Source organism: Peromyscus maniculatus, chromosome 5 (assembly GCF_049852395.1).
Source record: "Peromyscus maniculatus bairdii isolate BWxNUB_F1_BW_parent chromosome 5, HU_Pman_BW_mat_3.1, whole genome shotgun sequence".
Lineage (NCBI taxonomy): Eukaryota > Metazoa > Chordata > Mammalia > Rodentia > Cricetidae > Peromyscus > Peromyscus maniculatus.
In genome coordinates, this window is record NC_134856.1 from 71,454,973 (window position 1) to 71,467,307 (window position 12,335).

Here is a 12,335-nt window from a genome sequence, read left to right on the forward strand (position 1 = left end):
GAAGACACGGACTCACGGAGGTGGGTGTTTCTTAACCCTCTGCTCTCACCTCCTACCAAGTCCTGCAGATGCACAGGGCAGCAGGCTCTGATGGCCACGACCCTCTTTTCCTTAAATCCCCACAAGGAGTGATCACCATCAAAATCAATGGAATACAAGAACATCCACAAACTCAGCAATCCACTCCCTTGAGGTACATTTGGTCCTTCATGTGGCCTAAACCCTTCTACACTGTTTAAAGTTGTTTTTGCAGCCTGGTGGTGGTGGCACACACCTTTAATCCCAGCACTCAGGAGGCAGAGCCAGGTGGATCTCTGTGAGTTCAAGGCCAGCCTGGTCTACAAAGCAAGATCCAGGACAGGCACCAAAACTACACAGAGAAACTCTGTCTTGAAAAAAAACAAACAAACAAAAAGTTTTTGCCTTTTCAGTCTGTTTACAAACACGGCAGGATGGTTGTTGGTTGTTTCCTTACTCTTTGTGTCTTTGGGGGCCCGGAACCCAGCTCCCAAATAAATCACACACAGAGGCTTATTCTTAATTATGAATGTCTGGCCTTAGCTTGGCTTGTTTCTTGCCAGTTTTTCTTAACTTAAATTATCCATGTCTACCTTTTGCCTTTGGGCTTTTCCTTCTCTCTTCCTATATACCTTTCTTTGTTTCTTACTCTGTGGCTTGCTGTGCAGCTGGGTGGCTGGTCCTTGGAGTCCTCCTCCTTCTCTGGCTACTTCTTTCTTCTTCTCCTAGATTTTTCCTTCTACTTATTCTCTCTGTCTGCCAGCTCTGCCTATTCTTTCTCCTGCCTTGCTATTAGCAGTTCAGCTCCTTTTTAGACCATCAGGTGTTTTAGACAGGCACAGTAACACAGCTTCACAGAGTTAAACAAATGCAACAAGAAGAAAAGTAACACACCTTAAAATAATATTCTACAACACAAGACCTCTGCTGAGCTGCTTACCCAGGGCTTCTCTAAGGCTGTGCATTTCGAGTATGGTCAACCGTCCAAAATCTGGCTGCAGCAGAAGGAAGTTGTTGCTGCTGTTCTTGTTTTCATGAGTTTCATTTGCAAATTCCTGAGGGTGCACAGAGGGGTGGGAACATCTTGTGGCTACCCTTTCCCCGAAGGCCAACTAAGGAGCAGCCAGATACCAACCCTACTTAAGGCTGCATTCCAGACAGGCACCATGATTAAAAGGACACTACTCCATCATTAAGACTGCAGACCTAATATCAGTGGGGTGATTTTTCATGGAAATTATTTAAAAAAACCAAACTCTACTGGAAAGTGGTTTTCACATTTGGGGAGACTGGCTTTCTCTTAAACCTTTCTCTTTCCACTGAAAAGGGGGTCAAGGAGAAATGGCGTTGGTTGTGCTGGGTACTTCGGTGAGTGTCTACTGAGACAGCAGGAGCAGGTTTGGAACACACCATCTGATGGAAGTGAGGTGGGATGAGGTCATCGGAACCTGGCTGTGCAATAAATCAGAGCTCCTGGGTACATTTCTTTCTTGTCACTCTCGCTCTGCCGGCCCTCGGCATTAGGAAGGGCCTGGCTTAGCATCATCTGGCTGTGTCTGGCTCTCTCAAATGAGAAGTTCCCATCCTTCATCCCAGGAGTCGCCCCTCAGCATCTACGGGGGCTACAGCCCAGATCTCACGAGACACCACAGTCCGGAGATGCTCCAATCCCTTATGTATAATCTGATAGTATCTGCATATAATGCACACACATCCCCCGACTTCCAAACATCTCTAGGTTGGTCTGAATACCTAACAGAACTTAAAATCTACCTAAATAATTATTGTATTGTTTAGAGAATGGTGATAAGGAAAAGAGAGCCTGTGCACAGTTAGCATAGATACAATTTATTTTTTTCGAAGTCTCTTATTTTAGGGCTGGGATTGAACCTAGGGCCTTGGACATGTTAGACAAATACTATACTACTGAGCTACACCCACAGTCCTGTAAGAATGCTGGTGTGCAGACGGTTATATCAGAGGACTCAGAACTAGCAAATACAGAGAAGAGCTTACATTTATGGCTATGGAACATACATAGTTAACACACACACACACACACACACACATTTATGTATGGCATGTATGTCTTATTGCTTTTAACTCCTCTCCAAATACATGTGCTAGGAGCCCCTGGCAGAATGGGCCATGGTTAAACCCTCAAAATTCCTCCCACTCTAGAAATACACAGAAGCAATAGAAACAAAAGATTATTCACATAGAATAATTATAAACTTGGCAGTTTTCTCTCCAAGCAAATGTGTGAAGCCTTCCTCTTTTCCATCGGAGGGGTGGAGTTTGAGGTCTATACAGTTCAGACTCCACCGTCAGGGTGCCAAGCCTCCATATAGCACAGCCTGAGAAGGACCAGAGTGACAAATTGTGCTACATAGAGAAGTATAAGCCAGAACAGGTTTCCCCACTCAGCCTGTGGACGTTTAAATGAAAAGTGTTGGCCATCCCCACCCCTCCAGGGCTCCTATACTGGATCATGTAGACCCCAGTTGGTGGTCTCCAGCTGTTTGGGGAGGTTACGGAACTTTTAGAACTGGAATGTTGAGCTTTGCTGAAGGAAGAATGTGGCTGGAGGTAGGCTCTGAAAGGGCATAGTCTCTCCCATTTCCAGTTTACTCTCTGCTCCCTGTGTGCGGTTGAGATGTGACCTCTTAGTTTCCTATTCTGGCTCCCTGCTGCCATGCCCCTCTGCCATTATAGATTCTCCCTCTGGAACCAGAAGCCAAAATACACTCTTCCTTATGTAAGCTGCCTTTGGTCATAGTATTTTGTCACAGCAATGGAAAAGTAAGCAGGACAGGGTCCCATTCCATGCTCTGTGGCCAGGGGCAGGAAGCAACGGTATCTCACATTCCTGGGTGACATCTGGGGAGGCAATGGTATAAAATCTCTGAGTTACAGCCTCTAGTGCATAGGTCAGGGTCTCTACAAATACCCCAGAAATCACTGTAAGTAATACTTTAATCTAATGTTTTGGAAACTCAAAGTAAAGCCACAGTGGGAACCGGAGACATGGCTCAGCAGTTGAGAGAGCATCCTGCTCTTGCAGAGGACCTGGATTTGGTTCCCAGTGACAGTTTCAGCCCCGAGTATCTGACCTTCTCTTCTGGCCTCTGTAGGCAAGTGCACTCACGTGTATATGTGTACACACAGACATAAAAATGAATCTTGGAAGAGTTACCCCTTCCCCTTAAAGGGATCCACAATGAAGCTGAATTAAAGAAAACCTTCCCATATAATCCGTAATCTTGCTGTCTGGAATTTACTCAAAGAAATCTACACACAGATTTTTCTCAGCAGCTTTATTCATAACCATCCACACTTGAAATGAACTAAGATGTCTTTCAGAGGGTGAACAGAAAAACTGACAGATCTAGATGATGGAATATTGTTCAGTGCTAAAAGGAAATGAACTATAGTCACCAAAAGACATGGAAGAAACTTAAATGTGTACTACTGAGCTGTCAATCTGAAAGGGCCAAAATGTAGTTGTTGTTTTTACTCTTTGCTCTTTGGGGGCCCGCCACCCAAGTAAATACACATGGAGACATTATTACTTATAAATGCCAGGCCTTAGCTTGACTTGTTTCTTGTCAGCTGTTCTTAACTTAAATTATCCCATCTACCTTTTGCCTCTGGGCTTTCACCTTTCCCTGTTTCTGTATATCTTCTCTTTCCTTCTTATTCTGTGTCTGGCCCCTTCTTTTCTCAACTCTATTTATTCTCTCTGCCTGCCAGCCCCACCTATCCCTTCTCCTGCCTAGCTATTGGCTGTTCAGCTCTTTATTAGACCAATCCGGTGTTTCAGACAGGCAAAGTAACACAGCTTCACAGAGTTAAACAAATGCAACATAAAAGAAAGCAACACATCTTTGCATCATTACACAGATATTCCACATCATAAATGAATGTAACACATCTTCGATTACTATTTCACAACACCAAACATTCTCACTCTAACTGTAAGATGTTCTCGAAAAGGCACAAATACTCCAGTGGTAAAAGGAATGCTCACTTGTGGTCGGAAGTTAGCGGGGAACGGAACGGAGGGTAAATGGGCAGAATGCAAAAGAAAATATTTTACATTGCACATGGTGGTTCATCCTTGCACGTCCAACCCCATAATATGTATAACAGCAAGAGTGAGCTCTAGCGCCAGCTAGGGGCTGCAGGTGATAATGGCACAGCAGAGGAGGCCTGCCAGCTCTATCATCATTCCTGGCCTCAAGTTCTTGATTAAGTGGGAGAGGAGAAGTCTATGGTGAGCAAATGATCACAATTATCAATAAAGGTCAAGGTGAATGGATACATCTAGAGCAGTGATTCTCAGCCTTCCTGATGCTGCGACCCTTTAATACAGCTCCTCATGTTGTGGTGACCTCAACCATAAAATTATTTTCGTTGTTACTTCATAACTGTGAGTGTGCTACTTAGCGGTGTCTCATTTCCTAAGACCATGGGAAATGTGTGTTTTCTGATGGTCATGACCCACAGGCTGAGAACCACTGATCTAGATGAGGATATATTCAGAGGACATATTAAAATCCTCAACTCAGAACAAAATGACAACACAGAGGTACCCAAAGACACAGGGCTTTCAGACAGCACCAAGGCTGTACCTCTGAGTTTTGGCGGGGTCATAGCTGCACGTCTAACTGTTTGTAGCACTGGAGCAGGGGTGTCTGGGGACCGGTCCTCTGCGTGTCTGAGTTAAATATGACCAGGCATAAGGGGATTTCCTTAAAGGCAAGGCCGAGTAAGGGCCTTGAAAAGGAGATTGTGTTTTGTAGACTCCTGGTGACTCACATTTTCCCCTTCATTCCATGGCCTCATCAACCCCAGCCAATTGCTCCCTGGGCACCAGGTGCATCCCAGAGAAATTCCCAAGTTGGCCACAAGGAGGCACTCAAGGGCAGCGGTAACGTTGCTGGCTCAACACCCTCATTTTCTGAAGCTACAGGTAGCCTCCCTTTTGGCAAACTTTTCATGTTCTCATCTCCTGTCCTCTCCTCCCCCTGTGTCCCTTTGTTCCTCTCCGGAAGTTGAAAAATTCACAAGTTAGATGCCCCTTATTGAGGTAACCGAATTGAACCTCCTCGAATACTGAAGCGCCTTAATTGGCTGTGACTGTGTGTTTATAGGTACTTCACAGCAAGATCGGCTTTAACTTCAGGCTGAACACTTGGCAGAAGTGCAGCCAACCAGAAATGTCCCCTCAGTAATTTCTTGTCACTGCTTCCTAGCTCTTCTCTCTCTGCCGGAGGCTGGGTTCCTGTGCTGGGCAGGTATCCACCTGCAAGGCCAGCTGCTGAGGCAGCCAGAGGAAATTCCTCCCTTGAAGACAAAGGGTCCATTATCCAGCAGGCTCAGGTTCCCAGGGATGGGGGAAGGCACACAGGAGCTTCTTATCTTTACTTTATTTGGCAAAGCAGGGGCAATCTTCACAGAGACCTAACGCTAACCGCCGCCTCCCCCCACCCCCCATACCATTTCCTTCAAAGCACAAAGGAGAAATTCCACTCCCAGCCTGGCTTCTGCCTCAAGGGTGACTGACGGTGGCTAAGAAGTCACAAGGCTCTTTGATGCAGGTGGCAGCTGCAGCCTGGTGGCAATAGGAAGGCCCTGTCATCTTCACACTGGCCTAAGCAGTGTGCTCCCAAGTGGTAGGCCAGCCTCTGGGAGTCCTAGAGACGTTATTGTAATGGGGTTTGGACTTCCTGACTCTGTGATTGAACTGCCAGGTCGTAGACACACACACACACACACACACACACACACACACACACACACACACACACAACTCCCTGTGGCCTTCTTGTCTTATCTGCAAAACAAGAACAAGTATATGCAAATAAAAACACAAAAGGAAAGTTTTTTTGTTTGTTTGGTTGGTTGGTTTTTGAGGCAGGGTCTTGCTGTGCGGTTCAAACTGGCCTCAAATTCACTATGGAACACACACTGGCCTCCAACCCAAAATCTTCCTGCCTTAGCCTCCCAAGTACTGGGATTTCCGGTGTGCACGATCACAGGCAGCTGGAAATGTAATGTGAAATATGATACAGGGTGCTCGCTGCAGCAGGCCAGACACTAAGAAAGGACGAGTGGAGAGGTCAGCAGGGCCTCTCACCAGCCTGGAGTGGAGAGCCGCAAACAACGGTCTGTATTCCACAATAACAATTATGCTTTATGAATAATAAGAAGGAAAGGACTCGAAAGCAACAAACTCAGAACGGTGATGTGGAGACAACAGAAGTATTAATTACCCTGATGCAATCAGGGCCCATTGTGTACTTGGGACAGCGTATCACAAAGCACCCAGAATTATCAGATCCTAATTTAAGATTTAATTAGAGACAAAATGATAACATGGGAGGTGTCCTTACTTGATCATAATGTACCCTTTACATGGATTAGCACCCTCCATACTGTACTTTGTATATACGTACAATTGAAATAAACAACAAAGGGCCAGAGAGATGGCTGAGCAGGCAGAGAAAAGTCCTTGCCAGGCAAGCTGGATGGCCTGAGTGTGACTCTCAGGACCCACCTAAAACCCCCATGTTGTGCACACATCTGTCATCCTAGCACCCCTACCGAGAGATGAGGGCTTGTCCAGACACTAGCCCGGAGCACTCAGCCCAGTGGAAACCATAAGAGAGATCCTGCCTTTCAAACAAAGGAGAGAGAGAGAGAGAGAATGGGCTCAGGAAAGTTATCTTCTGATCTCCTCGTGCATGCCAGGGCATGTGGGCACCAGAACTTACACATATATCCCCCGCCCCATACACACACATACACATAAGCAATAATAACAATATTAAATAACAATAAGAATGACTGGGTAAAAGTAAAAGAATATTAATAGTATTGAAAATATAAGCACTTTTAAATGCTTTTATTATAATGCACTTTTAGTACAATGTGCCTTTTCAGGTAGCTAGGGTAGTGTCTGAAGCCACACAAGGAACGCTAGCCTTGTTCTGTTCTGCCTGAGGTTAGTTTGAACAGCTAGAATGCATTGTGAACCCCGTTTCTCTGGTTGCTCTCTGCAACAAGGAAACGAAATCGTGTGTTAGTTTACACCGATCTTCTCCGTAATCTTCTAGCAACAGTTTGCTAGGTTTTACATGGCAGAATTAAGTTGTCTTTTATATCCATCCGTTTTCTGTCCCCTCTTACTGCAAACACAAGCATTATGTGAAACCCTTAACATGGCAAGTGAGGTTTGTGGAACACCAGCGCCCCAGGCAAGGAGGTCTAAACCCTATACCCTGTATGTTTTGTTAAGGTGGTATGGAAGGTACTAAAAAGGCAAAAGAAGATATAAAGTGAACCCCAAATTCGGAGGGCCGGGGGAGGGCGGATATACTGTGGTAAAGGCAATACTCCTTGGTATTCCCTTGTCCAGCAACACTAGCGAGTAGTAGCAATGTGGTAGCTTAATGTTGCTAATCCTAGACAATTCAGAAAGTGCCCAAGCCCAGAAACAGCCTGGACTTCAGCCGATTCCTCAGCAAACGTATAACACCCGTGTCCTAGTTAGGGGTTACTATGGCTGGGATGAAACACCATGACCAAAGCAACTTGGGAAGGAAAGGGTTTGTCTGGCTCACACATCCACACCACTGTTCATCAGTGAAGGACGTCAAGACAGGAACTCAAACAGGGCAGGAATCTGGAGGCAGGAGCTGATGCAGAGGCCACCGAGGGGTGCTGCTTACTGGCTTGCTCTACAAGATTATCTCAGCTTATTTTCTTATAGAACCCAGGACCATCAGCCCAGGGATGGCACCACTCATGTGCCATGAGGTGTGAGCCCTCCCACATCAGTCACTAATTAAAAACATGCCCCACGGTCTTGCCCACAGTCTGATTTTTATGGAGGCATTTTTCCTAATTGAGACTTCCTCTTCACCAGTGATTCCAGCTTTTGTCAAGTTGACATAAAACTAACCCGCCCAACTTGATGTTCATTTTGGTTTAGATCTTAAATGTCCCCACAAAGGCTATAGGTAAAGGACTTTTTTTAAAAACCAACCTGCAACATTCCTAGGAGGTGATGGCACCCCGAGACAGTGTGGCCAAGTAGAAGAAAGATCACTGGAGACCCTTGGCCCTTCCTTTGCTCCAGCCATATCTCTGTTCTACCACATGCTCCACCATAATGTCTATTCTCCTCATAGGAATAAGGCAATAGACAGGGAAATGCCGGCATCCTTCCTGCTCCTGGCAGCCACGAGGTAAGCAGCTTTGGAATCACTGCCTTCCCCCAGGCCCCAAAGCAAAGCAACAGAGCCAGCCACATATGGACTGACGAACGCAGTGGTTCTCAACCTGTGGGTCACGACCCCATCAGGGGTCACATGTCAGATATCTTGTATATCAGATATTTACATTATGATTCATAACAGCAGCAAAATGCAGTTATGAAGTAGCAATGAAAATAATTTTATGGTTGGGGGGGGGGTGGTCACCACAACATGAGGAACTGTATTTAAAGGGTCACAGTATTAGGAAGGTTGAGACTACTGGACTAAAAAGGTTCTGAAAGAGTGAACCCCAAAAAACCTTTCTTCCTTAGGCACCAATTATCTCAGGTAACTGTCAGGGATGGAAAGTTAACACGATGTTAAATCAGTGGTTTTCTAGGGTCAGCGTTTGTAGAGTAAGATTAAACTGATACCTGAGTCCAGGGGTACATGTTCAGAAGTATAAAAATATGTACACACAGCAAGAAAGGGGCAGGTGAAACTGCCTTTTGAAGCTTACCCAGGGATCTTTCTTTCGTTTGGTTGGTTGACCTCACCACGGGAAGGCTCGCTCGAGTCCGACTTCCTCTAGCGAAAGGACTTGGTACTTCCCCCTCGGACATGGCTTCCAAAGAGTCACCAGATGTCTCCGACAAATGCTCGAGCGGATCCCCCAGATTGGGAGGTTGAGGACTGTGGGATAGCTTGGGGCTTTTTGTCTGCAAGAGACATTTTAAAGAAAGCGTTATTATTGTTGTTATTATTATTATTATTATTATTATTATTGATGTATTTATTATTGCCATGATGTTTCCAATACCAGCTGTGACCAGAAAGAAAACCACCAGAAAGATTATGCTAGGAGTCAGTAGTGTAAATTCCTGAGTAAAAAAAAATGTCCTTGATGATCCTATTAAGAATTGTGGTCTTCGGGGAGTGGTGGCCCACGCCTTTAATCCCAGCACTCAGGAGGCAGAGGCAGGTGGATCTCAGTTAGTTCAAGGCCAGTCTGGTCTACAAAGGGAGTTCCAGGACAGGCAGGGCTGTTATACAGAGAAACCTTGCTCGAATAAAAACAAAACAAAAAACCCAAACAAACAAACAAACAAAAAGAATTGTGGTCACTGGACATCTACCCTATAAATGCCATTTCAAGTAGGTTGGGGATAAGCCTGCCCTATTTATGGAAAGAATGATGGAGAATTGTTACCTTTGCCAGATTCTCACAATTAAAGCACAAGAGCTGAGCCTGCATATATGTCTAGGTGCCCAGTGTAGATATTGGGCTCACACCAGGGTAAACCGGACACAATCAGTTCTTCACAGTATTCTATAAAGACCTGATTCCAGGGGCTGGAGAGATGGCTCCAGGGTTAGTAATAGTCACTGGCTGCTATTCCAAGCGATCCAGGTTCAGTTCTCAGGACCACACAGCAGCACACAACCACCTCTAACTCCAGTTCTGGGGGACTCCCTCTTCTGGCCTCTACAAGTATCAGGCATGCAAAAGGTGCATGCACAGATACACATGCAGGCACACACGAATTAAGTAAATGAAAGGAATTTTTCCTAGGCATGGTGGCTTAATCTGAGCACTGAGAAGGCAGAGGCAGGCAGATCTCTGAGTTTGAGGCCAGCCTGGGCTATGGAGGGTATGCCACAAGAGCTAGGTCTACACAGAGAATCTCTGTCTTGAAAAACAAAACAAACAAACAAACAAGCAAGCAAATCAAAACAATGAACAAAACAAACAAAAAATGTGCTTAAAAATTCAATAAGCTAACGCTCTGAGGGAGATATTAATAGCACTGTTGAATATTTCTGTTGTGAGGCAGAAGACCCTTAGTAAGTTGTCTGGCTTTGTTTTTTATCTTCCCTGCTAATCCACAGACAGCTGATAACCCCACCCACACACTGCCTAATTGAATTTCCCTGTGAATTACCTGTTTAGACTGCTGTGCTAGGGAGTAAGTATGTCGAATGCTCATAATCTATTAGTGAGTATTGTCCAGAAATCAGAAGGATGGTCAGCACTGAGAGATGTCAAACGGCACCTGATTTAATAACCCAAGAGAGTTATGATAGAAGTATAAATATGAATTGTGTGGTACATTCATTCATATTTCAGTGAATACCCATGAGAGCTCCACTATGCTCCAGACACTCTGCTTGGGACTAAGGCTGGAATGTTACAGCAAACAGACATGACTCCCTTCTTCATGGTGCTTATAATCCAGAAGGAGACATGCATTAAAGAGAAGGGAGAAGGCTGGGTGTGGTGGTGCACACCTTTACTCCCAGCGCTTGGGAGGCAGAGACAGTTGGATCTCTGAGTTTGAGGGCAGCTTGGTCTATAGAGTGTGACCCAGGACAGCCAGGGGTACACAGAACAACCCTGTCTTGAAAAAAACCAAAGAGAGAAGGGGGTGGGGCAATAGGAGGAAGTATGCTATCCACGATTGGTGGTAGAAGCAGAGGCATGTGGGTAAAAGCAGGATAAAGATTTTTTTTTTTTTTTTTCTAGATTACTGTGGCTGCTATACAGACTGGAGATAACACAGGGCACAGGGCAGAGAGGAGGAGCTAGAGAATGTGGGGAGCTGTGAGAAATGGGCACAGTGTCTCAACCTTCCTATCTCCCCTGGCCAATGCTGACCTGCATCACATGGCTCCAGGCACCTTCTGGGAAGCAAAGTGATCCAGAAGGGACCACACAGGTGCCTTTACTCTAACTAAGACGCCAAAGGAACTGGTGGGGTGGCAGTGGGGTCCAGGCTGTCCCCAGGAGCCAGGCTGGTTGGCTTGTTCCATTTTTTGATCTCTTCACGCTGCCTAACAATGCCAGTCCACCAGGCACATAACTCAAGGCACTGAGGCTTCCTGGGTGTGTGATCTGCGCAGCTAGCTGGAACCTTACTATCCAGTGATCGGCGCCTGTTGCGTGTTCTTCTGGGGATATCTAGAAACTTTTCATGATTTTTTTTTTTTTTAAATCAAGAGACACTTCATGTGTCTCTTTACTTCTCTTTAAAATCAAGAGAAAATTACATTGCCTTCCCTGCTTTCACAACGTAGCTACTGATCCTTGAGTGAGGGCACAATTGTGTGTGATAGGACCCTTAGAAAGATGGCATGGTCTCTCTCCCACTGCATTACCCAGACAGCCACACTTCACAACACCTCACTTCACAGGACCCTCTCAAAGAAGGAAACACAAATTCTTCCCCTCCTGTGACCCCGGGGGATGTGCCTTCCAGAGATGCCTGCATAACCAAATGAAACTCAGCCATTACAAGCCAATGAGATTATGAACGAGGATTCCAGCCAGAAACAACGCCATTAACAGGCAAATTGCCCCTTTAGGTTTGTTTTCATACGCAAGTTTCCAAAGCAGATTATTTCCCAATTTACTTTTTATGAAGTTGGCTTCTATTATGGGGAACTGATACTCTTCATGACTGGTCTCCCCCCCACCCCCCAGTCTGGGATCAGACCAAGAAAATCATCCAACCAGGGAAATAACCCTAAATCTCACTCACCTACCTCACCAAGACTTAGAGAAGTGGCTATGGTCACTAATGGCAGAACTTCCGAGTTATGCCAAGCGGAATCGCATGCTAGATGTGTTCTAACCAGCGAGGTGGGGAGGTGGAGAGGAGAGACTCATTTAGCCTAGCAAAATAGCAAAAACCAATATTCCTTTAAGCGATGCAGCTGCATTTATCGCCTCTGCTGTGGCCATTCTAACAGCCTGTGGCTGGCATGTTGCATGTGATGAGTTGGTATTTTCCATTGCAATAGGCAATAATCCTTGAAGAAAATGAAACATCAAATCTCTATTTCTTGTTCAGGGTCATCACAGTAGTAAGTAAATATAAAAATAGAGATGAAAAGGCTGATATCTTTTTCTAACTTCCTATATATAAACTCTTTGGTTCTAAAGGTATACTTCTCTTGATTTTTATGTCACTCGGTTTCTTGTTGAAAACTATCCTTGCGCATTAGCAATCTCCTCAAACATTGCACCCTCCCCTCAGCCGCTAGCTCACTGCT

The 12,335-nt window shown here is 45.3% G+C and overlaps 1 protein-coding gene across 24 annotated transcripts in view; it reads right to left on the reverse strand.

Annotated features, from left to right (window-relative positions):
• Positions 1–12,335, reverse strand: part of Kiaa1217 (KIAA1217 ortholog) — a 796,433-nt gene that overhangs the window by 137,908 nt on the left and 646,190 nt on the right. For all 24 annotated transcript variants that reach the window (XM_076572610.1, XM_076572611.1, XM_076572599.1 and 21 more), the window contains one exon: positions 8,803–9,001. In XM_076572610.1, the coding sequence (XP_076428725.1) occupies positions 8,803–9,001 (199 nt within the window). The remainder of the gene's footprint in view (positions 1–8,802; positions 9,002–12,335) is intronic.